General features: G+C 31.4%; 4 protein-coding genes across 10 annotated transcripts in view; all 4 read right to left on the bottom strand.

Moving 5' to 3' along the window:
- Nucleotides 1-11,279, bottom strand: part of LOC130664589 (telomerase-binding protein EST1A-like) — a 57,058-nt gene extending 45,779 nt beyond the window's left edge. Inside the window, exons 1-8 of one of the 3 annotated variants that reach the window (XM_057464568.1) lie at nt 11,199-11,279; nt 10,421-10,841; nt 7,922-10,351; nt 7,770-7,848; nt 7,035-7,145; nt 6,932-6,943; nt 6,491-6,715; nt 4,917-4,978 (exon numbers count right to left, since the gene is read on the bottom strand). In XM_057464568.1, the coding sequence (XP_057320551.1) occupies nt 4,917-4,978; nt 6,491-6,715; nt 6,932-6,943; nt 7,035-7,145; nt 7,770-7,848; nt 7,922-10,351; nt 10,421-10,841; nt 11,199-11,247 (3,389 nt within the window). In that variant the 5' untranslated portion in view covers nt 11,248-11,279. The other 2 variants (XM_057464570.1, XM_057464569.1) reach the window with 2 other exon arrangements.
- Nucleotides 11,280-12,560: 1,281 nt separating this feature from the next.
- LOC130665492 (uncharacterized) lies at nt 12,561-14,617 on the bottom strand. Its single transcript, XM_057465912.1, has 2 exons — nt 14,495-14,617; nt 12,561-14,160 (listed from the first exon to the last, which is right to left on the bottom strand). The coding sequence occupies exon 2, from the start codon at nt 14,105-14,107 to the stop codon at nt 13,124-13,126; it is 984 nt and encodes a 327-aa protein (XP_057321895.1). The 5' UTR covers nt 14,108-14,160; nt 14,495-14,617; the 3' UTR covers nt 12,561-13,123.
- Nucleotides 14,618-15,413: 796 nt separating this feature from the next.
- LOC130666038 (speckle-type POZ protein B-like) lies at nt 15,414-19,374 on the bottom strand. 2 transcript variants are annotated; one of them, XM_057466686.1, is made up of 3 exons: nt 19,102-19,374; nt 16,785-19,023; nt 15,414-16,702 (listed from the first exon to the last, which is right to left on the bottom strand). In XM_057466686.1, the coding sequence occupies exon 3, from the start codon at nt 16,587-16,589 to the stop codon at nt 15,639-15,641; it is 951 nt and encodes a 316-aa protein (XP_057322669.1). In that variant the 5' UTR covers nt 16,590-16,702; nt 16,785-19,023; nt 19,102-19,374; the 3' UTR covers nt 15,414-15,638. The 2 variants fall into 2 exon arrangements, with proteins under 2 accessions (XP_057322669.1, XP_057322667.1); XM_057466684.1 differs by lacking the exon at nt 15,414-16,702 and having other exon boundaries at nt 17,838-19,023; nt 19,102-19,151; nt 19,245-19,351.
- A 474-nt stretch (nt 19,375-19,848) lies between these two features.
- Nucleotides 19,849-25,714, bottom strand: LOC130666036 (uncharacterized). 4 transcript variants are annotated; one of them, XM_057466682.1, is made up of 5 exons: nt 25,429-25,713; nt 23,627-25,350; nt 21,394-23,542; nt 21,251-21,312; nt 19,849-21,180 (listed from the first exon to the last, which is right to left on the bottom strand). In XM_057466682.1, exon 3 carries the CDS (start codon nt 23,429-23,431, stop codon nt 22,070-22,072), a length of 1,362 nt encoding a protein of 453 aa, XP_057322665.1. In that variant the 5' UTR covers nt 23,432-23,542; nt 23,627-25,350; nt 25,429-25,713; the 3' UTR covers nt 19,849-21,180; nt 21,251-21,312; nt 21,394-22,069. The 4 variants fall into 4 exon arrangements, with proteins under 4 accessions (XP_057322665.1, XP_057322666.1, XP_057322663.1 ...); XM_057466683.1 differs by having other exon boundaries at nt 21,251-23,542; nt 23,627-25,346; nt 25,429-25,714; XM_057466680.1 differs by having other exon boundaries at nt 21,251-23,542.
- Nucleotides 25,715-25,794: the final 80 nt, after the last annotated feature.

The following is a 25,794-nucleotide window of genomic DNA, read 5'->3' as shown; positions in this document are numbered from 1 at the left end:
AAAAAGTATCGCGGGAAAAATAATCAGCTTTTTTCCGACAACTCGTGTATGAGTAACACCATAAATAAATATATAAATAACATTATTTTAAGACAAACTTTGACTGGTTATCAGTTGTAACCTACAGAAATTTGTTATTAATGTCCTAATTCGGACACACCTTCCTCGTGAATGATAATAATTACATCAAACTAATAAATAAACAGCAACAGGAAAATGGACACCAGGAAAAAGATGAATACGGTGTATTTTAAAGAATGATAGATGGTGTGTCAGATATTTGTGACTAACAAGTTTGCACTTTAGCGCATAACGGCGTCTGGTTGGTACCCACCATCGTGATCATAGATCATGGTTCTTGACCCATAGAATTGCGTGGGCTGGGCGCAATAATCGTGCCACCATTCTCATGACCGGTTAAAAAATTATCACAACCCAGTCCTCGCAACCTCATTTCATAAATTTAAGAATCTAAGTTACGTTTAAATTATTTTAAAATTACACACACCCGAGAGTAATGAAGAGCAGAAAATAAAGTTTAAGAGGATAAAAAAAGTATATTAAATGTAAATGGTTTAACATCACGAATAAACGTAAACACGCACACGCTACAGCATCTCATGGCGCCAATAATGTCGCATGATACTCGTGAAGGGCGCGAAAAATTACGATGAATAACTATCGCGTAAGACAACTAGACATTAGACGTTAAAAACGATCCACAGCCTTATTATTATACTCGACTATAATTATATATATTATCATTATCATTATTATCATTATAATTATCGCTATTACCATAGTTATTTATGTTAAATAAATATTTATACAATGGCTATAAATAGCAATTACTTAAAATAATCATCGATAAATCATTCGCGCAAATATATATACACGGAGAAAAAAATATAGTAAATTTTACTAAAAAATATGAGAATAATGACTAAATTTGGATAGTAATCTTGAAACGCTTATGATTTATATGAAAAATTCATAAACAGATTAGCATATTTTACAAGTCGTTTAGTAAATTTTACTATCCCATTTAGTAAATTTTACTATATTAGAATGGAAAAAAATTACACGGAAAGAAAATTATGGAAAATGTTCCCATAATTTTGTGAAATTTTTTCTTATACCATCATAGGAATTACAACCATAAATTATGGGAACTATTCCCATAATAGTATGGAAACTATTCCTATAATATTATGGGAACTTTTCCCATAATTATAGGAATAGATCCTATAATTATGGGAAACATTCCTATAATTATAGGAACTGCTCCCATAATTTATGGTTGTAATTCCTATGATGGTATAGGAAAAAATTTTACAAAATTATGGGAACATTTTCCATAATTTTCTTTCCGTGTAAATTAAATTTTTAATAGTTTTTCAACTTCTTATTATTATTGATTATTATTATTATTATTTCTGTCATCTGTATTGGTGTTGGTGTGGATTTTTGTTTTTTAAAAAATCACTTGATTCAACCGAGATTCGAACCCTGATCTCCCGCGCGCGAGTTCTTTCCAATGTCTGACGGCCCAATGTGTCCTTTGAACAAAAGTTTCAGAACTTGTAATACATCTTTGTATATGCTATCCCCACCAACTTTTAATTTTATCTATACATAGTAGAATTTACTATACAGATAGTAAAAAAATATAATCGTGTTAGCAAAAAATACATTGCGTATAGTAATTTTTAATATTTTGTATAGTAACAAATCCTGTATTGTATCAGAAAATTTACTTTCTTAAATTTGTATTTATTAATAGTACTTGATAGTAAAATTTACTATACAAATAGTAAAAAATATAATCGTCTTAGCAAAAAATACATTACGTATAGTAATTTTTAATATCTTATTATGTAATTATTACTAACTAGTAAATTTTACTAAACGTTTAGTAATAATTACAATACAGAATGTATTTTTTCATATCTGTTAGTAAATTTTACTGTAGTATTGTAATTTTTACTATACTTTTTTCTCCGTGTATATATATATAAATAACTTGAAATAAATTAAAAGTCATTAAACCAAAGTGAGTATGTATAAATCCAAGCAAACGACACTTAATGGAATGGATTATCAGCGAAACAATTAATCCGCATGACACGATCATGGATTAAATCACAAGTCTAATAGAAATGTAATTCAACTGGTTTTATCTTATTTACGAGATCTCCCATTCTCTTACGCGTACATATATAACTCGTATAAAATATCCCTGATTACTTGTTACTCAGTACTTTATATACATTTAATAGTTAATGCTAAATAATAATAATAGCAATAGCAAGTAAGGGTAAATTTCAAGAGCTAAAATAATTCACGTAAAGATAAAACGAGGTACTTGTTATACAAATTAAATCCGCCGGTGAATTATTTAAATGTCTCACCAAATAAAACGTGTTAACTCATCAAGACACTTGATACCGCTCTGCTCTCGTAATCCCAAACTCAATTATAAATCCACGATAATAATAATAATAATAAATGCAACTATAACTAACAGCTAGCTAACTAACTAAAGTCAACGTACCGAGCCGAGAGAAGTTATAAGCGTCCTATCAATTATTAATGAAAATAAATCTAAAAATGACTCGCCAGGAAAAAGGTGACAGATAAAACACGTAGGAATTTATCTCTGGTATAATTTATAAAAAAATAATAAAATCTCCAGGATGAAAGACACAATGGCTAATCGACGACATGGACCGTCGTGTGTCCAGGTCCCATGTCTAGCTGTTTCTACAGTCGTCCAGTTACAGTCCTCCAGTTGTCGCTCGATGGACGTGAGGAATCCGGTGGTTTAACACACGTGCCCACCACTCACCTATACCCCGTCTTTATTTATTTCTCTCTCTATCTCTCACTTTGTTGGCTCACTCTAAAGACGATACGATAGTCTTGAGCATATCGTGAGTTTGCGGTGTCCGAGGATGGCCTTGAAGCGGGCGGGGTCGTCACACGATGCTGCAGGTAAACGACCATCTCATATATACATATACATCTATATATATATATATTACTTGTGATTTTTTAAACTTCTTTTACTTCAGTATCAACTTCAACTTCCAGATCTCGAGTAATTACTTCAATTTCTCTGAATATTGATCATATAAAATCACTGATGCATTTAAATCTGATACTTAAACTATCGTGATTTTATTTAATGAATTAAATGAATGAAACCGAGCTGATGAAGATTATAATCCTAGATAGTTGGAGTTAAATTAATAAGTTGTAATGTAATTTAAATATAAGAAATACTTAAATCTATTTAAATTAACTCTCAAACTTCATTTACAGCAGGATAAGTATTTAAATATTCAAAGCGGTAATTACGACCGGCATTAAACAATTAAACACGTGGTTATATAAGTAATTGTCAATGTTAAGAATGATAATGATAATTATAATAATGATAATGATAATTGTTATAAAAAATCCATTTAATGAAAGAGAATAAAAACGGCCGGTATTTATAATGCGATAGACGCCGGAGCGGAGGATCTGAGTTAAATAGTTGTTAAGATGCTAGCATTAAATACCAAAGCAAACCAACGCATATCCGAGTCGCGTACTGGCGCCACGCAATTGTCAATTAACATTTTTACCGCCGACCAAGAAAACACGAAGACCCTATAGATGTATATACTAAGCCGAGAACTTGCACTGAACCCTCATACCTGGCTTACTCTTTTTCCGTTTTTTTATTTGTGTTACTTGATACATTTCATTACGATTACACGCGTAATCTACTGATACGTCATACTCATTCCGGAGGATTTTAATATTTTATTAAAAATCTATACGTATATTTAAATTATTTTACTAAATATATCGCGCTGCAGGTGACACAGAGGCACCGGTATCCATACGAGCGGAAAAAAATTTTCTTTTTGCCAACCGACATATTTTTTATCTCACAGTACAAAAATACAAATTTACTCATTTATAATTTTTTTACGCACTTGGAATTCCCAGAAATATCAGGAACCATAAGCGCGAAGGAAAAATTTTGGAAAAAAAGTCAGTATAAGTAAAAAATTTGTATTTTTTTAATGTCAAGATAAAATAAATCGATTTAAAAAAAAAAAAATTTATCTCTAACGCGATATTTTAATTTCTCCAGTTACTAATTTCCGTAAACTTAAACCGCAACATAAAACTCCCACTCACTTAAATATTTTATTTGTTTAAAAATTTAAAACCCCAGCAACAAAGCCGTCTCTCCCCTCAATATTTATCCCAATTGTTAATTAATTAATTAACAAGTTTTGAAAATAAATACTGAGAGACACAAACAATTGAATGGCAGTAAATTTCAGACGACTAGTCTAGATAAGCTAGCAAGCTTAGCTAACTGTTATTATTGTTAATGTTTGTTGTATTTAACTTGACTCTTTCCGGCACGGGTATGAGCCATTCATACGTCGACGATAACAGAGACGTTATCCTGGTTACTTGGATTACTCGGCTGTATGTTACTAAAGTTGTTAAGCTGCTACACAGCGAGGCAAGAGCGAGAGCGAGAGCAAGACCAGGAGACTCGTGCTTTCATCTCAGCTTTTAAAAAATAATTACCAACGTCTTTCTTACACCTGCAGACCGTAAAACACGCTCACACCTCACTCATTTATTCTCGCAATCTTTACTTGTTCCTCTGCTAGTCAGTTTCTCTAGCTTATCTCATTACTTTAAAAGTTTATATTTTTATTTTTATCCAGGTACCAAATCAAGTGAAAGAAAAATAACCGCAGGTAAGTTAAAACTTCTGAGAATAGTTATAAAATCACCATACTTTTCACACCTTGCTTGTCTAACACTCAATATTTATGTACAAGTGTACACACTTATTATTATTATTATTTAATATTTTATATTTTTAAATTACTTACCCTATTTTTGTTATTAATTTCCCATGGACGTGGAGATACGAGGTCACGAATCGCTTGTTTACCTGAAAATAATTAATTCATTTATTAATTAACGGTCACGCGCTAATTGATCTATGAAACTAAATATCCGCGGTATAAAATATCCATAAAAATAAATAATATCGATTTATAAAAATAAAAGTGTATAAATTTTTGCATCGGTAATAAAATTATTGATTTTTACGGCTAATAAAATATTTATGATCTTTATTTTATTGATCTATGTAATAATAATTATTAATTTTTGTGGACATGATCTACCGTAAATGTTTTGACCGAAAATAAAAAATTAAATTCTAATTAATTAACTAACGGCCACGCGCTAATTGATCTGTGGAATTAAATACCCGCGGTATAAAATATCTATCAAAATTAATAACTATAATATTGATCAATAAAATGTTTTTACAAAAAAAATTAATTACAAAATTTTAAATTGATATTTACGGCTAGTAAAATATTTAAAATCTATATAATGATAATTATTAACTCTTATCTACCGTAAATATGTTGCCCGAAGATAAAAAATTAAATCCTAATTAAATCCTAACTGCGAAGAGGTGATATACGACAAGATTTATTAGGACTATCAAATTGTCGTAGTGCTAAATATGATAAATCGTTTATTGTATGTGCAATAAGGGCATGGAACAACCTACCAGTAAATTGTACAAATAAATTAACATTTAAAGTGTTCCGTGTATCGTGTTTTGAATATTGTTTAAGGGGTCATCCATAAATTGGTATCAGGCGTTTTGAGCACCTGACAAAATATCCCCGACAAAATATCTCCGGACAAAATATCCCCATGAAAAGAAAGCAAAAATAGTGAAAAAAGCCAAAAACACTGACACAAAACTGGGGATATTTTGTCCAGAGATATTTTGTCGGGGATATTTTGTCAGGTGCTCAAAACGCATGGAACCCCATAAATTACGTCACACTTTAATGGGGAGGAGGGGTATCACATGTGACATAGTTTGACAAGAGGCATGGGGGGTCAATAGTTTTGTGACGTCACCTGTTAAAACCTAAAATACTAAAACGCGAAGTTCAGATGTGAATAAAAAACTTAAAAAATTTACGAACGTGATCTATATTTATTAATAATTTAGCATTCTCGCTATGAGATTATCTCTCATGCAACGTCATTTAACTTCTAGAGCGGCGTTGTAATGCAAGTGAGACACTCGAATAGCTGTTTTCCCTCGATTATTTTAAATTCATGCATAAATTTAAAAAATGTGTGACGTCACATCAGGAGGGGGGTCATAAAAATGTGACAACCTGTGACAAGGACGGGGGAGGGGTTCAAAAGTCCTAAAATTCGTGTGACGTAATTTATGGATGGCCCCTAAGTACAACCAGCTAATTTGTAATGAATGATATTAAGTGATAATTTTATACCATACTGTATTATACTATTGTATTATATTGTATTTGGGAGGCTGCAAGAAGCCTAGACTTTATAGCCAAATAAATAAATATTAATAATAATAATTAACAAATGAATTAATTAAATATTAAAAAATTACCTCAACACTACTGAGTTGCGCCAAATCTTCTAAGTCACTAGGAGGTAATTTATTTTCAGAGGCACTAGCCGTAGATGTTGTACGTCTCATTCTCCTGCCGCCAGGATGGATCCAAGTTTCGCGTCTTAACCCACCGGCAATGTTGTTAGCACCCTCTTTTTCTTTCATCCTGGCACGTTCTTTCCACTCACGTTCTTCTTTACGTTTCCGCTCTGTTGATTCGTACTGAGAATAAAAAATAATTATTATTATTATACTGAGCTGGGTAAATATCATTTGAATTATTTACTCGAATAATTATTTCAAGTACTCGGTAATCTAGTAATCTAAATTTTAAATAAAAGCTTTGTAGCAGACTAATGAACTCGCTTCGTTAATATTTTATTAATAGAAGCACGGGGTAGTTCTAATTAACGCCAATTTATTTTTTAAGTTACTTACGTAGTGTAGGTACTGATGGCAATAACAAAAAAATTTTAATACATTATTTTGTTTCAGTTTTAGTTTTTTTTTTTTTTTAATTTATTTACCAATCGATAGTTACCTTCTTTCTGTTTTCATCGAAGAGGGCGATTAAACTTTCGCGCGCTGAATGAAACGGGTTTGAAGCCATCAATGAACGCATGTAGAAGTAGACGGCATCTAATTTACGTCTCTACAAAAAAAAAATTAATTAATTAGATTATTATTTAAAAATAACAAATTGAGAAATTTAAATATTTTTCAAATAAATGGCGGGAATAATTCAAAATTTGAAAAATAAATTTACTATAAATTTTTTTTTAATTAAAAAAAGAAAAAAAAATCAAATTTCGTGAAAAATTAAATTTTTTATAAAAAAAAAACAAAAATTAAATTATTTTTTAAATAAATGGCGGGAATAATTCAAAATTTGAAAAATAAATTTACTATAAATTTTTTTTTAATTAAAAAAAGAAAAAAAAATTCAAATTTCGTGAAAAATTAAATTTTTTATAAAAAAAAACAAAAATTGAATTATTTTTCAAATAAAATGGCGGGAATAATTCAAAATTTGAAAAATAAATTTACTATAAATTTTTTTTAAATTAAAAAAAGAAAAAAAATTCAAATTTCGTGAAAAATTAAATTCTTTATAAAAAAAAAACAAAAATTTAATTATTTTTCAAATAAATGTCGGGAATAATTCAAAATTTGAAAAATTAATTTACTATAAATTTTTTTTTAATTAGAAAAAAAAAAATTCAAATTTCGTGAAAAATAAAATAAAAATTTAATTATTTAAAATAAAAATACTCACAGCATAATGAGCCAAAAGAGCTAATTGATTATACGGTCTTCCATTTTTCGGATTTATTTGCTGAGCTTTGAGATACCACCTGAAAAAATAAATCGATAAATTATTTTATACAAAACCCTAATTAATTATTTGCTCAAGTAATTAAAACTTACTGTCGAGATTTTCCGTAATTAGTCGTCTCATTGGCCTGTTCTTTGTATCTCGCAAGATCCCCGAGGAACAAAAAAATCTTCTGCGCACTAACCAGAGCCAGACCTACGAAACCCAAACCCTTGGGAGGAGCAGCTGAGGATAAAAAAACTTCCAACTTGAACTTATAAGTATTCTCCAGCAGAGTCAATAAGTTTTCAAAGTAGACAGTCCCGTCGTCAATAATCTTTAGCATTATTTTCTTGCAAACTTCCCTGCCCTCGGGTCCTTCCTTGGGCATGATCTTTCTCAGCATCTCGATGATGTTGTAAAACAAAATCTTCCAGAAGTGCTGCTCGACGTTCTCCGCCTGGCAGAACTTTATGTCAGTTTCCAAAAGCGTCTGCAGGCTCTGCTGCAACGACTGTCTCAGGAACGCGACGCGGTCCCAATTGGCAGTGAGGCCACCAGAAGTGAGCAGCCACTCGAGCTCGCGGTCTACCGTCTCGATTCCTCTAAGCAAGACCGCGTTCTTCAGATTATCCGAGCAGACGTCGTACCAAATGGGCCTCGCGTTGTTAATCTGATCGGCGACATACTGCGGCGGGACTCCGTCCAGTTGGAGACTCTGTTGAAACTGCGAAGGCGCACGATGAGAAGCCAGTTTAGGTGGCGATGTCTCCGCGGGTATCGAGGCTCTGCTTCCTGGTGACGGAACAACAATCGGTTTGTTGGGATTATTGGGATCAAAGAGCGTTTTACGTTGATTGAACCGGGCGTCTTTGTTGTAAGGCGGCGACTGCGGCGGTGCTTCCGGAAGCACCAGGACTCCTGGCTGCTGGACGTTGTTCTTCATTGGAGATATCGATAGCAAAGAATTCGGCTCGCTCGTAAGAGCATGGCCTGCACTTACTGAGGAAACACTTTTGCCGTCTTCGGACTCGCATATCGATACTCGTTTTCCAGTTCTCCAGTTTTCTTCATCGCGACTACTAGACTCTCTTCTCCTCCTGTCAAATCTTCTATTGTTACTATAATTATTATTGCTGTTGCTATTTTCGCGGTTGTATTGATTATTTTTTCTCTCGCGACTGCTCTGGCGATCGTTCCTGTGATCGTGATCCAGAGAATCGTCCAGGTCTCCGGTACGTTTACGCTCACGTTTCTTCTTCTTCGATCGAGTCCGTTTTACCCCAGCCTGATTACCAATACTGGCATTGTCATTGAAGCTCATTACAGACGAGCTGCGACTCAGCCGTTCGTTCTCCAATTTTTCTGACAGCTCAACTTCTTCGCTCCAATCCAAAGTTTCCGATGGCATGTCCGACAGCGAGCTTGGCTCAGTTTTAGATGGACTGTGGTAATTATTTCTCTCAGTGTTTATTTCATTTGTGTTGTTGGAACGTGAGGAGTAAGAATTTTTATTTGTCGGCGAAGGCTTACGTCGGTTTCCTTCCGATTGGTTGCGATAAGACGCCGGTGAGAGCGGAGGTGGCATCAAAATACTGTCCGCACGACTCAGACTCTCCATGCTGGTGTACATGGTGCTGTTGCTGCCCCGACGATCGTACGAACGAGTCATCACTTCCTGACTGGGCGTGTGCGATCGTGTACTGGGTGCCGAGTACTGATCCGGAGTTCCTGGTCGATAATTAGGAACATCCAGCTCTTCTGGTCTGAATCTACCGCGACCGCGGCTTCGTGCTGGCAAAGTATTCGACCACTGCTGAGATCCATAAGCTCCAGGACCAGGTCCATTAGGATTTACTCCGATAGACATTACAGGATTAGGAATGGACCCCATCAATGGTCCGGGACCAGAGCCAGAACCAGGTCCAGGTCCAACTGGTACTCCACCAGAATTTCCTCCAAATCCATGCCCAGGTCCGGGAATAGGCGCCGGTAAATTAATCATCTGCGGTGGCATAGACGAGTAATAATTATTGTAATTCGGCATAACAGACTCCCATGGTTCACCATTGTGATGACTGACCGGTGGCTCAATGCCGTTTTCTTCAAAGTATTTACGCTGCAATCTCGGCGGCAAAGATTCGATCTTCAACGCATTCATCTTAGGATTACGTCTTCCAGTCGGCGGCTTCCGCGGGTATTTATCCATTCCTGGATCTACACTCCTGGTATCCCGGTTCCGATACATGTAGTCATCCGGGGGCTCTGAGCCTTGTCTGCGTCTGTGGTCACGCGTCGACCGATTATAATTTTTATTAACCGGAGATTCAGGCCGCCAACTGTCCTTGTCATCTTTGTCCCGATTTACGCGCCCCGTGTACCGTTTTCCGTCCTTGTTCCTTGAATTCTTGTCCATATTTTTGTCAGCACTGGAAACGCTGCTCTGCCGACTCGGACGATTCCTTGAGTCATTCCGGCTCCGATTGGACTGAGTCTCCCAGTCGCGTTTGTCCTGATCCTTCTCGCGCTCCCACGTCACTGGTCTTTATAAATTAAAATTCATGTAAATAAAACAGAAATAAAATTAACAAATTAAATGTAAAATAAACTACCTGGTGTCCGGTTCATTTATTGACTCGTGAATTTTCTTAGGCACATACAATTGCTGTTCAGGTTTTTTGTTTCTACGTCTATCTAAGTCAGCATGCTGACTGTTAACTGATTTATCGTAATGGCGATCGTTTATAAACTGACGCGACCGATTGACATGAACGTCATTCAATTTATCAGCCAACATGTTGACAGAATTATGTGAATTGTCTGAGGAATTGTTTAGATTAATATTATTGAAAGGCCTTTTGAGTCGATCTTGGACTGATGATTTAGGCGAACTCCCTTCGTACTCATACTCATCTTGACGATCCGATTTTTTTAATGGACCACTACCTGGTGTATAAATTTGCTGAGGACCTCGATTGAATCCTCGTCGTCCTCCCATTAATTTATTTTTATCAAAATTACTATTATAATTATCTAAAAAAATAATTTAAATGTTAATAATTAATTATTTTTTTACTAAAAATTAATTTATTATATAATATAAATTATTAATTATAATTATTCTCGGATAAATTACGAAATACAACAACGAGATAATGAAACTGATGACGTCCAAATAAATAAACAAACTTTGTTTTTATTGTATTTAAATTTTATTTCCATTGTTTAAGGTTACCTGCTAGCCACTGATTTAAATTTATTTATTTAACTTATAGTTACTTTGACAATTCAAATTTAAAAGGAATTTTGGGATGGAGAATTGATGAATTTATTTTTTTGACAGGTAATTAGAACACTAAGTAACACTTTAATTAATTATTTTAAATCTACCTTGAGAATTATCTATCCACTTTCTGCGTCCTTTGTCGTGGGTAGCCATATTTAATAATTCCCACCATTTTTAATTTCAATTAGTTTTTTTTACCGCCAGGTGACACTTGCGCATCAGTTGACGCGCGTGCGCTGCAGTGCGCATCAATGCACGCGCGGGAAATTTTAAAATTCAAATTTTATAAAGTGGATTTTTATGAGTGTGAATGTAGCAAACATCAAACAAATTTAAAAATATAAATACATGGAGTAAATAATTTAAAAAATAATATTTATAAAAAATGCACTTATCAATTTTAAAATTTTTTAAATGCGCATTTTTTTAAATTTAATTTTGTTAGTTATTTACTCTATTTATTTGAAATTCAAAATTTGTCTGATGTCTGCTACATTCACACTCATGGATTTTTGCATGATACTGAAGTAAGTTGACGTTCAATAATTTTTGGATTTTTTTTTAAACAATAAATTATAAAAAAAAAAAAAAATTGAAAAAATTGCACCTGTAGTTTTTTAAATTTTCTACACGTGCATATTTTTTTATAAATTAAATCGTTGAAAAAAAATCCGAAAATTGTTAATTGCTAATTTCTAGGTCATGTTTTTATTGACTAACATGAGTGTCAATGTAGCAGACATCAGAAAAATTTTTAATCATTAATAAATCCAGCAAATAATTTAAAAAATTAAATTTTAAAAAAAGCCCATCAAAAAAATTAATCAGCGCATTTTTTAAAATTATTTACTCTATCCATTTATAATTTTAAATTTGTCTGATGTCTGCTACATTCACACTCATGGATTTTTGCATGATACTGAAGTAAGCTGACGTTCAATAACTTTTGGATTTTTTTTTTAAACAATAAATGGTGAAAAAAAAAATTTGAAAAATTTGCACCTGTAGTTTTTTAACTTTTCTACGTGTGCATATTTTTTTATAAATTAAATCGTTGAAAAAAAATCCGAAAATTGTTAATTGCTAATTTCTAGATCATATTTTTATTGACTAACATGAGTGTCAATGTAGCAGACATCAGACAAATTTTAAATTATTAGTAAATAGAGTAAATGATTAATTAAATTAAATTTTTAAAAAATGCGCATTAAAAAAATTTAAAAATTAATAAGCGCATTTTTTAAAATTACTTACTCTATGCATTTATAATTTTAAATTCGTCTGATGTCTGTTACATTCATACTCGTTACTGATTGAATATTTTTTAATAAAAAATTAAATTTTATTTTTATTTTTACTCATACAAAAATTATTTTATTACAATCATTCATCAAATTAATTATTATTGACAAAAATAAATAAATAATTAAGGTAATTATATATTCTGATATTTTTTTAAACGATGACACTTAAAGTCGCAGTTTTTTAAATCACTAATTAATTTACAAAAATATTCCATTCATTTTTTTTCTCGTTTTTAAATTTTAATTATTCTAATTTATAAAAAGAAAAATAATTAAACAAATTAATGAATTGTCAAAAAATTCACATGATTAAAATTATGCATAAGTTATAATATAAGTAACCAATTACTTAATTTCAACGCATCGAACATTAACTATAATTATTAAAGATATTAATAATCAAATGTTAGAATGAGTTTTAATTTGAATATCAATTAATTTTGATATCTAACTGAGAATCTGCCCTGGAATTGACATTGATGCTGAAGTTAGCCGACGTCTAGTAATTTTTAGATTTTTTTTAAATCAACAAATCATAAAAAAAAATATTCAAAAAAATTGCACTTAGATTTTTAAATTTTCTACATGTGCATTTTTTTATTTATTTTTTTTAAATGAAATTTAAAAAAAAAATCGAAAATTGTTGATTGTCTGCTACCTTCCGGATCATGAATTGACAAAATACAAAAACGAATAATTAAACATCTCACAATTCGTCTAATAAATTATTCGACAGTAAGTTTCATCCGTTTGGATTCATGTGAGCACATAAAATCATACATGAGCTCAACTTTTTTAAAGAACAAAGTTTTGAAACTCGGGAGCTCAACAATCTTGTCTTTGTTGTTGGCCATAAAAGTAAGAGCGTCCTCGCGAAGCCTGATGGCATTGAAGTCATCAGCAGCGTCAACGATACGCAGGACATTGTCGACGGTCATTAATTTCAGCAGAGTCGCCTCGCAGACGCACTTCAATTTGTTGACCTGGTAAATGTTGGCAACCTCGAGCATCTGCAGCGCATTGTTCACATTCTCGGATCCTTTTGTCCTTCCGGTGTAAAAGAACGTCAGCATGTCAGCCAGAGACTCAGCCTTGATGTTCGTTATCTCAATGATTCTGTTCTTCACCTCCCGGGTATCAGCAGTCAGCATTTTAGCAAACACGGGACTGTGAGCCGCTAGAATTATTTTGTGAGCCGGCAGGTCGTGGCCCTCAATGGTCAGGGTGACGTCGCTGAAGAGCTGGGACTTGTGGAACTTCCTCAAGTCTTCAAATAAATTGGTGTCGTCCATTCTGGTTATTCGCTCGTTGTCAATGAAACCGTTCCATAGAATTTTACACATAATGTTCACTGTGTAAACGTACGAGTAGTGTCCGTTGATGTAAACTTCTTCGTAAGTTACCGGTTTCTTCATAAAGTCATTTATCACGCAGAGATTTTTCCATTTGTTTACTTTTATCTCCCGCTTCCAGGGACCGTCTTTGCTGGTTATCTCCACTGTAGCATCTGCCAGCTCCAAATTACCCTTCATTACTCTGACGTCAATGTAACCGGTGTTGTTAGCACGGAGTCCGAGATTAAACGCCACGTCGTTAACGCCGTCCATGAAAAATTGGTCTGAATAAATCCACTTCATGGGTTGGAAAATGTCTTTTGCTTCCCATTCAAAACGTACAGTCGTTGGTCTTTTTATGACAGACATTTTCATGTGTTTATATTTTAATTATAAAATTTTATTGACTAAAGCAAAAGTGTAATTGGCTGCAAATAATTTAATAATTTGAATTTAAATTTAAATTACCGGTGATAGAAATTTTTATGATACTAAAGTTAGCCGACGTCTAATAATTTTTGGATTTTTTTTTAAATGATAAATGATAAAAAAAAATATTTTTAAAAATTGCACTTATAGTTTTTTTAATTTTCTACATGTGCATATTTTAATTTTTTTTTTTTCTTCAAATTTAATTGTTCAAAAATAAATCCAATAATTTTTAATTGTCTGCTAACTTCAGGATCGTAAATTTTTTAATTAAGAAACAAATTATATTTAATTGAAAAATAAATAAAAATATTATCAGTGGTTTTTTTTTACCTGGAGAATTTAAAAAATAATGAGTTTCAATAAATATTTATTAATTACAATTATTAATTATAATAATACTGGTAATTGAAATTTATAACCTTTGAAAACTAAAACGAACAGTTGTTTTATTTTTTTTTTAATAATAATAGATGTTTGGAGTACAGGTGGCGTTGGCGGGAATTTTTGCCGCTTGTTTTAAAATATTGAATGAGCAAAAAATCTGAGTGTGAATATAGCAGACATCAGACAAATTTAAACTAATTTATAAATAGAGTAAATAATTAATTTTAAAAAATGCGCATTTAAAATGACAATAAAGTTAGCGGACATTTAAAAATTTTTTGATTTTTTTTAACAAAAAAATAAATAATAAAAAAAATATTTGGAAAAATTGCACGTATAGTTTATTGAATTTCCGACATGTGCATTTTTTTATAATTTTTTTTTTTTTTTTTCATTATTTATCTGTCAAAAAAATTTTTGTTAATTTCAAATGTCTGCTAACTTTATGAGTGTGCATTTAAAAAATTTTGAAATTAATAAGTGCATTTTTTAAAATTATTTACTCTATTTATTTAAATTTTAAATTTGTCTGATGTCTGCCACACTCATAAAAATCTAAAAAAATTTTTTACCAAAGTTTTATTCTGGGAATTCCATACTTTTGTTATTAATATTTAATTTATTTGAAAATAATTAAATTATCAATTGTCTGTTTGTTTTATTTTTACTTTTATTTCAAAAATTACAAAAATACAATCTGCTTTTAAACTAAAATATAAAATAACTTCAATAAATTCAAACAGTTTAGAAATTCCTGAGAACGATTGAATGACTCAAGTACTAAAAGTTCATTTTATTTATTAATATAATTTATTCATGCAAAAATAAAAAAAAAATACTGGAAAATCTTTATGATACTGAAGTTAGCAGACATCTAATAATTTTTGGATCTTTTTTTTAGACGATAAACCATAAAAAAAAAATATTTGAAAAAATTACACCTTTAGTTTTTTAAATTTTCTACATGTGCACATTTTTATTTTATTTTTGTGCAATTGATTTGTTGAAAAATAAAAATTCAAAAATTTTTAAACGTCTGCTAACTTCAGGATCATAAAATCTTTTTATACTGATGTAAAAAAAAAATGTCTCAATTTTTTTGAGCGCTGGCATAAGTAAACTCGAACATCAACTGCGGCTTTTTATAAAACAAAGTTTTGAACTCCTTGAATTCAACGACGCGCTTTCTATTTTCAAGTATAAAATCCATTGATAGCTTCCGCAACTCCGGGAGATCGTAATCATCAGCAGCATCAATAATACACAGGACGGTATTGAAATTAATATTCTTCCGCAAGGTTTCTTCGCAAATATTCTTCAGGTTCTGAACTTGATACATATCAGCAACCTCGAGTATTCTCAGAGCAGCGCCGACATCTCTACTGGCTTCTGATTCGCCAGAGTAAAAATACTCCAGCATCTCAGCGATGATGTCAGCTGTGAAGTTTTTTATTTCAATTCGATTTTCTCTTCCTTCTTTCATGTCTGTCGTGAGCATCGCGTGGAGAACTGGACTGTGCGCCGACAGAATTATTTTGTGAGACGGTAATTCTTCATCGCCAATTATCAGTACGACGTCACTGAATGATTTACTTGTGTGGAACTGCCTCAGGCTCTGGAGGAAATTTTTTTCAGGCAAATACTTTACGAATCCATACCAAATAATTCTGCAAGAAACAACTGCGCCAATGGAATAACCACCAGCAATAGTTTTAGAAAAATTTCCTATTAAATCAACAGTCCAATCAAGATCGCAAATTTCTTTCCATCCATCGACTTTAACTTCTACATCTTTGGTATCAATTGATATTTTTACATCAGCTTTTGCTAATTTATGATTATCTTTCATAGCATGGAATTGGATTGTGTTGGTATCAATTAATCTGAGCCTTAATTTGAACGTGACGTTATTTATTCCAAACATCTTGAATTCATTTGAGTAAATCCAAGTATTTGGTAGAAATGACAGATTACGAAGGTTCCAGTCGAAAAATACTGAACTTATTGAATGGTGATTGTCGGCCATTTTTAATGGTTTCATTCAAATTTTTAAATTATTTGAATTATCAATAATCTGAGTTTTTTTCTTTTGTGTTTGAAAATTGTTTGGTTATGACAAATAATTGGCAAAACTTATACTAGTGTAAATTAATGCTGAAAAAAATAAAGTTATATTAATATATATGAAATATTGAATATTATACCAATATATATGTATGAAATGAAAAATATGTACTTGAATGATGAATAGAAACGAATAAAAAATTAAAAACGTTATCGCCGTCACTACACGAGTTACTGATTACTGACACATTATGAGACATGTGAAAATCAATTGTAAATATATATATATATATGTTTATATTTATTTCAGAACTATCATTTTTTACTTATACGTAACATTAATTAATAAATATTGATATTTATCTTTCCCAGATTTATCAATTTCTCAGCTGACAGTTGACGGAAGCTTCCGATGAATTCCGATTGTTGGCGAAGTTTGAATATTCATTGTAGGGTCGAAAAATTACTGGAACTTTAATCGATATCCTGGTTATCTCCTTAATTTTTTTTCTTAATGAATTCGTTACAAAGTAAACAGCCTAGACATTTAAGAAATAATTCCTGGACTCAATGCATGTAGATTGCGAATTAATAAATAAAATGATTTCTTTTTTTTTAAATAATTGTCGTAGACAAAAATATTCATTTATAGAAAAATGTATTTCTATGAATAGATACAAAAATAAGTTTTATCAAAAATTTTTATCGACTATGCTTAAAATATTTTCCTAGAAGTATGGATAATAGATGAAGTAAAAAACGTCCGTGTTTAGAAAATCTCATAGAATCCAATAGATTCTCATAAATTCCTATAGAGATTTTATAAGAACGAATGAGTTCTATGAGAAGTGCTGTAGTTACCCTGATTAAAAAAGTGAATTGAAAAGTATTGAAAATTATTTCAATTCTTTTCAATCCCTCGGCGGTTTTGGAAAGTATTGAATGGAATTGAAATTTCGATCGTTTGAATACTTTCCAATTCCAAAGTGGAATTCGAAAGTATTGAAAAGAATTGAGAATTGAGAAGGATTCAGAAAGATTCAAAATATCAATTCATTTGAATTTTTCTCAATTCCTCGGAAGTTCAGAAATTCGTTTATTATTTTGGGATTGAAAAGTATTCATTTTATGTCAAAATGAAAACCTTGGGGTATAGAAAGTATTCGAAAGGATTCATTTCTCATCTTTTTCAATACTTTTCAATTCACTTTTTTAATCAGGGTAAGTATAGGACTTTATACATACAGCTATAAGAATCTATGGAATTTTGTAAGCAGGGGTATAGATTAATATATTTTATAAAATGTTTTGAAAATGAACAATAATTAGAATTTTTTCCCCATAGCACACGTGAATTCGTGCATCAATAAAGGCTTGCTCTGGAACAAATCTTTAAAGTTGGGTAGCACAACGACACTTTTTCTATTTTTTAACATAAAGTCTATCACCTGTTCTCGGAGGTTAGTAACATTGTAATCGTCAGCTACACATAAAATAGACAACACATTATCCATATTGATATTTTTTGAAAGAGTGGCTTCACAAATTTCTTTTAATCGGATGATTTGATACATTTCTGCCACTTCAATAAGTTTCAAAGCAATAGTAAAATTGTTACTGGCCTTTGTTTTGTTGGTGTAAAAGTATTCCAACATTTCAGTAATTACATCAGCTGAGAAATTTTTAATATCAATACGATTATCTTTACTTTCTTTCATATCTGTAGTCAACATTTTATGAAAAAATGGACTGTGTGTTGATAAAACTATTTTATGGGCAGGTAATGCTTGATCGTCGACCACTAGAACGACATCACTGAATAGATCTGCTTTGAGAAATTGATGGAAGTTCTGCTGCACACAAGATTTCGGGCAGTGTAGAAGGTTTATTTCAGTAGGTTCTTCGGAATTAAAACTAAAACCAGTAATTTTACAACGAATAGTCGTATATTTGATGCGACACTCGTCTTTTATAGTAGCATATCTACTATTTTTACAACGTAGGTTTGTGAAAGCATCAAATCTACAAAACTCTATCCAGCCACTTGTTACTTTTCTTTGAATATCACAGCTTTGTGGCACAAAAATAAAATATGGATATTCATTAGATAAAAATTCATTTCGAGATTCATCGCTTTCATATCCACCACCATAGCCATAGAGTACTCTTCTTACTAACTTCACTAACTCAATCTCAACCGTAGCCTTCGCCAATCTCGAATCAATTTTTCTAACCACGACGTGAAGAGACTTTGAATTAATATCCATTTGTAATCCTAAATCAAACATAACTTTTTTACTCGTTAGAGTAAATTTGGTCGGCGAGTAAATCCATGCGTTGGGTTGAAGTACAACGTTACTAATGTCCCAATCATAAGTTACTGACGCCATGTTGAATCTTATCTTTACTACCTAAAACATTTAATTAATTTAAAACTTCGATATTATAAACTAAAAAAAGTATATTTTCAAAAGGAAAAAAATCCTAACCTGCCTGCTAAATTTAAATTATAAACTTTTTTTCCGCTCGTATTCAAGAACTAACAATAAAAATAAATAATTTTACACCTTCACTTTAGAATTATTTGATATTTTAAGTAATTGAAAATAACAAGTAGAAGAATTAATTTTACTTATGTCCTGTATCTCATAGACGCAATGATTGTCAGTCTCGATAGGGCCACGTGCCAGATACTTCAAGTTCGAAGTTTTCAATTCTTTATTGTTAAGATTCAAGATGGACGGCATTATTCTAGAATTTTAAAAATTGTGGTCCCATTGGGCTCGGAAATTACTCCCACTACCGGAAATTTATGAACTACGTACAGAAAAGTGGGGGAACATTTAGCACGTAAAACCTCCAGAGTGGGAGTAAAGACCAACGACCAGTGCTGCCAGATCGTGGGATATTTTAACCTCTTCCCGTAGTAAAATATAGCATGGAGTGTAATGGCAACACCCGAAGTCCAATCTCTTGTTGGGATGACAATACATTACCCACCCCTGGTGGAAATTTTTCGGAATTTTCTCTGAAAATCTCAGTTCTAAAGTTTTAAAGACTTTTTCAGAGTCATTTAGAGAAAAGTCCGAAAAATTTCCACCAGGGACATGTCATTTTTTTTCACCAATCCTTCAAGTGGTTATTTGATGTCGTTCATACTAGCAGAAAATTATGAAACATATGCACGGTTAAAATTTTGTTAATTAGATATATAATTGAAACGCAAGGTTGGATCATTTGAAAATTTATTAAACTTTATCATCTACACATCGTGATTGATTGTCAACTTAAATGGTAATAAAATATACTAGACAACTTTAAAATAATCAGAAAATTTTTAGAGATTATTGATTGAAAAGATTTATAATCTAATCCATACATAAAAAATCATTTTTTCAGATGAATAAATAGACATTACTTTAGAAATAAAACTGCTCATTAAAAGATTGCAGACGAGCTCAGTTTAAAAAACATAACATTACTACTTTAAAACCAATTATTATTTAACCCCAGTAGCGTACGCGAATAACCGATACATTAGTAAAGGCCGGCTAGAAAACAAATTTTTAAACTCTGCAAGTTTAACAATTTTATCTTTTTTTTCTAATAAAAAGCTTTCCGCTTTTTCAAGTAACTCAGGTAAATTATAATCGTCAGCTATACAAAGAATAGTTAATACATTGACAATATTTATATTTTCTGACATCGTAACTTGACAAATATCCTTTAATCTGATGATTTGGTACAACTCCGCCAATTCAATAAGTTTCACAGCGACAGTAAAATCATTACTGGCCTTTGTTTTGTTGGTATAAAAGTATTCCAACATTTCAGTTATTAGATCAGCTGAGAAATTTTTTATTTCAATACGATTGTCTTTACTTTCTTTCATATCTGTAGTTAAAATTTTATAGAAAAATTGACTGTGTGTTGATAAAACTATTTTGTGGGCAGGTAATTCTTGATCGTCGACCACTAGAACGACATCACTGAATAGATCTGCTTTTAGAAATTGATGGAAGTTCTGCTGCACACAAGATTTCGGATATTTTATTTCAGTAGCTCCTTCGAAGATGAAACGAAAACCAGTTATTTTACAACGAATAGTCGCTAATTTGATGCAACACGCATTTTTTGTAATAACATCACTATTTATAGGGCTTAGGTTTGTGAAACTAACAAATGTACATAACTTTTGCCAGTCACTAATTTCTATTCTTTTAATTGATCTGTTTGTTTCGGGCTCAAAAACATAATATGAACATCCAATGTATGAAATTGGATCTCCAAACTCATCGTAATCATATCCACCATAGATCAAATCTTTGTCTCTTCTCAATAACTCAACCTCAACCGAAGCCTTTGCTGATCTCGAATCATTTTTTTTAACCAGGACTTTAAGAGAGTTTGAAGTAAAATCCATTTGCAATGCCAAATCAAACCCAATTTTATCACTTTTACTTTGAAAAAATTGAGTCGGCAAGTAAACCCATGTGCTGGATCCAAGTATGCAGCTACTGATGTCCCATTCACAATTAAATGTCGCCATGTGGAATCGTATCTTTACTCTTGAAAACATATTATATAAATTAATCTAAAATTTCAATATCGTAAACAAAAAAAAATTAAAATTCTAACCTGTCTGCTGAATTTAAATTATAAACTTTTTTTCCGCTCGTATCTAAGAGCTAGAAATAAAACTAAATGATTTTACACCTTCACTTTAGAATTCTTTGATATTTTAAGTAATTGAAAATAACAAGTAGAGTAATTAATCTTACTTATGTCTTGTATCTCATAGACACAATGATTGTCGGGTGGCCGTTGTAATATGGATAATTTTTTAAAGGGGTGTACTAATTGTGCTAATGGATTCCCTGACTTATATCGAGGATCTATAGGGACTTTCCATGTTCAAAATCAAGCTATTATATATATTTAAAATCCAAAATGGATGGCATTATTCTAAAATTTTAATTAGATTACCAACATATCATCATTTATCATCAATCCGTCAAGTTATCGAAGATTTTCAAATTTTCATACTTCAATACCGACATGTAGTAACTCGACTTACGACACAATCGACTTTAATTTACAAAAAATTTCGCGAAATTCAAAATTCGAAAAAATATAAAACTTTACAAAACCTTACCAATTAAAAAAAAATCATTTCCAATAAAATTATAATTAAAAAATTTTTTTATAAAAATTATAAATTATAAGTTGTCATTAAAATAATTGTAAAACACTAATTACTTATTACCAATTTTCCATGAACACCAACGACACCAAGCAATGAAGTTACTGACATTGATGTCCCGGTTTATCTAAAAATATGGCGGATACTGAGGTAAGTCTGTCACGTGGAATTCAGTTTTATTGTAAATTAAATGATAATTAAATTAATCATAATTATAAATAAAAACTTTTTATACTGATATAAAAAGAAATGTTTCAATTTTTTTGAGCGCTGGCATAAGTAAACTCGAACATCAACTGCGGCTTTTTATAAAACAAAGTTTTGAACTCCTCGAGTTCAACGACTCGCTTTCTATTTTCAAGTATAAAACCCATTGATTGCTTCCGCAACTCCGGGAGATCGTAATTATCAGCAGCATCAATAATACACAGGACAGTATTGAAATTAATATTCTTCCGCAAGGTTTCTTCACAAATATTCTTCAGGTTCTGAACTTGATACATATCAGCAACCTCGAGTATTCTCAGAGCAGCGCCGACATCTCTACTGGCTTCTGATTCACCTGAGTAAAAATACTCCAGCATCTCAGCAATGATGTCAGCTGTGAAGTTTTTTATTTCAATTCGATTTTCTCTTCCTTCTTTCATGTCTGTCGTGAGCATCGCGTGGAGAACTGGACTGTGCGCCGACAGAATTATTTTGTGAGACGGTAATTCTTCATCGCCAATTATCAGTACGACGTCACTGAATGATTTACTTGTGTGGAACTGCCTCAGGCTCTGGAGGAAATTTTTTTCAGGCAAATACTTTACGAATCCATACCAAATAATTCTGCAAGAAACAACTGCGTCAATGGAATAACTACCAGCAGTAGTTTTAGAAAAATTTCCTATTAAATCAACGGCAGTCCAATCAAGGTCGCAAATTTCTTTCCATCCATCGACTTTAACTTCTACGTCTTTGGTATCAATTGATATTTTTACATCAGCTTTTGCTAATTTATGATTATCTTTCATAGCATGGAATTGGATTGTGTTGTTATCAATTACTCTGAGTCTTAATTTGAACGTGACGTTATTTATTCCAAGCATCTTGAATTCATTTGAGTAAATCCAAGTATTTGGCAGAAATGACAGATTCCGAAGGTTCCAGTCGAAAGACACTGAATTTATTGAACCGTTTTGGAGGAAATTGTTTTCAGATACATTATTTACGAAACCATACCAAATAATTCTACAAATAACAGCTGCGTCGACAGAATATTTAATACAATCAGTAGTTTCACACAAATATGTTATTAAATCAACGCCAGCAGTGCAATCAAGAACGCAAATTTCTTTCCATCCATCGACTTTAACTTCTACGTCTTTGGTATCTATTGATATTTTTACATCAGCTTTTGCTAATTTATGATTATCTTTCATAGCGTGGAATTGGATTGTGTTGTTATCAATTATTCTGAGTCTTAATTTGAACGTGACGTTATTTATTCCAAACATTTTAAATTCATTTGAGTAAATCCAAGTATTTGGTAGAAATGACAGATTACGAAGGTTCCAGTCGAAAGATATTGAATTTATTGCATGGCGATTCCCGGCCATTTTTAATGGTTTCATTCAAATTTTTAAATTATTCGAAGTATCAATAATCTGAGTTTTTTTTTTATGTTTGAAAAATGTTTGATTATGACAAATAATTGCCAAAATTTATACTAGTGTAAATTACTGCTGAAAAAAATAAAGTTATATTAATATATATTTGAAATAGTGAATTTTACACCAAAATATATTTATGAAATGAAAAATATGTACTTTTGTGGAATGATGAATAGAAACGAATAAAAAATTTAAAACATTATCGCCGTCACCACACGAGTTACTGATAGTACACATTATGAGATATGTGAAAATCAATTATCAATATATATTTTTATTTCAAAACGACAATTTTTTACTTATATGCAATATTGATTGTTAGATATTGATATTTATCTTTCCAGATTTATCAACTTCTCAGCTGACAGTTGACGTAAGCTTCCGATGAATTCCGATTGTTGGCGAAGTTTGAATTTTTAAAAACATTCGAAGGTTACTTACTTTATTGTGAGGTCGAACAATTACTGGAACTTTAATCGTAATCCCGGTTATCTCCTTAATTTTTTTTTCTTCATTCATTCGTTACAAAGTAAACAGCCTAGACATTTAATAAATAATTCCTGGACTCAATGCATGTAGATTACGAATTAATTTATAAAAGATTTCTTTTTTTTTAAATAATTGTCGTAGACAAAAATATTTGTTTATTGAAAAATGTATTTCTGTGAATAGATACAAAAATAAGTTTTCTCAACAATTTTAATCGACTATGCTTAGAATATTTTCTTAAAAGTATAGATAATAGATAGAATAAAAAACGTAGATTAATATATTTTTCAAAATGTTTCGAGCATGAACGATAATTATAATTTTTTCCCCATAGCACACGTAAATTTGTACATCAGTAAAGGCTTGCTCTGAAACAAATCTTTAAAGTTGGGTAGCACAACGACACTTTTTCTATTTTTTAACATAAATTCTATCACCTGTTCTCGGAGCTTAGTAACATTGTAATCATCAGCTACACATAAAATAGACAACACATTATCCATATTGATATTTTTTGAAAGAGTCGCTTCACAAATTTCTTTCAATCTGATGATTTGATACATCTCCGCCACTTCAATAAGTCTCAAAGCGACAGTAAAGTCGTTGCTGGCCTTTGTTTTGTTGGTGTAAAAGTATTCCAACATTTCAGTAATTACATCAGCTGAGAAATTTTTAATATCAATACGATTATCTTTACTTTCTTTCATATCTGTTGTCAACATTTTATGAAAAAAAGGACTGTGTGTTGATAAAACTATTTTATGGGCAGGTAATGCTTGGCCGTCAACCGCCAGAACGACGTCACTGAATACATCTGCTTTGAGAAATTGATGGAAGTTCTGCTGCACACAAGATTTCGGGCAGTATAGAAGGTTTATTTCAGTAGGTTCTTTGGAATTAAAACTAAAACCAGTAATTCTACAACGAATAGTCGTATATTTGATGCAACACACGTCCGTCATATTAACATAATTATAATTTTTACGGCATAGGTTTGTGAAAGCATCAAATCTACAAAACTCTTTCCAGTCACTAGTTACTTTTCTTTTAATATCACTTTGTTGTGGCACAAAAATAAAATATAGATATCTACTAGATGAAAATGGAATTCCAGATTCATCGTAGTCATCATATCCACCACCATGGGCATAGCCTCTTCTCACTAACTCAATCTCAACCGTAGCCTTCGCCAATCTCGAATCAGTTTTTCTAACCAGGACGTAAAGAGAGTTTGAACTAATATCCATTTGTAATCCTAAATCAAACACATCTTTATCACCCGTTAGATTAAATTTGGTCTGCGAGTAAATCCATGCGTTGGGTTGAAGTATAACGTTACTAATGTCCCAATCATAAGCTGTTAATGCCATGTTGAATCTTATCTTTACTACCTAAAACATTCAATTAATTTGAAACTTCAATATTATAAAGTAAAAAAAGTATATTTTTAAAAGGAAAAAAATCCTAACCTGCCTTCTGAATTTAAATTATAAATTTTTTTTCCGCTCGTATTCAAGAACCACAAATAAAAATAAATAATTTTACATCTTCACTTTAGAATTCTTTGATATTTTAAGTAATTGAAAATAGCAAGTAGAAGAATTAATTTTACTTATGTCCTGTATCTCATAGACGCAATGATTATCGGGTGGCCGTTATCAAATGGATTATTTTTTAAAAGACTGTACTACTTGTGCTAGTGGAATTCCCTGACTTATATCGATAATCTATTGGGATTTTTCATGTTTATAGCTATATATATTTAATATATTAAAAATCCAAAATGGATGGCATTATTCTAAAAATTTAATCACAATACCAACATATCATCATTT

Source organism: Microplitis mediator, chromosome 3, assembly GCF_029852145.1.
Source record: "Microplitis mediator isolate UGA2020A chromosome 3, iyMicMedi2.1, whole genome shotgun sequence".
Taxonomy (NCBI): Eukaryota; Metazoa; Arthropoda; class Insecta; order Hymenoptera; family Braconidae; genus Microplitis; species Microplitis mediator.
Note: the sequence above shows the minus strand (reverse complement) of the source record. Positions and strands in the feature narration are given on the sequence as shown.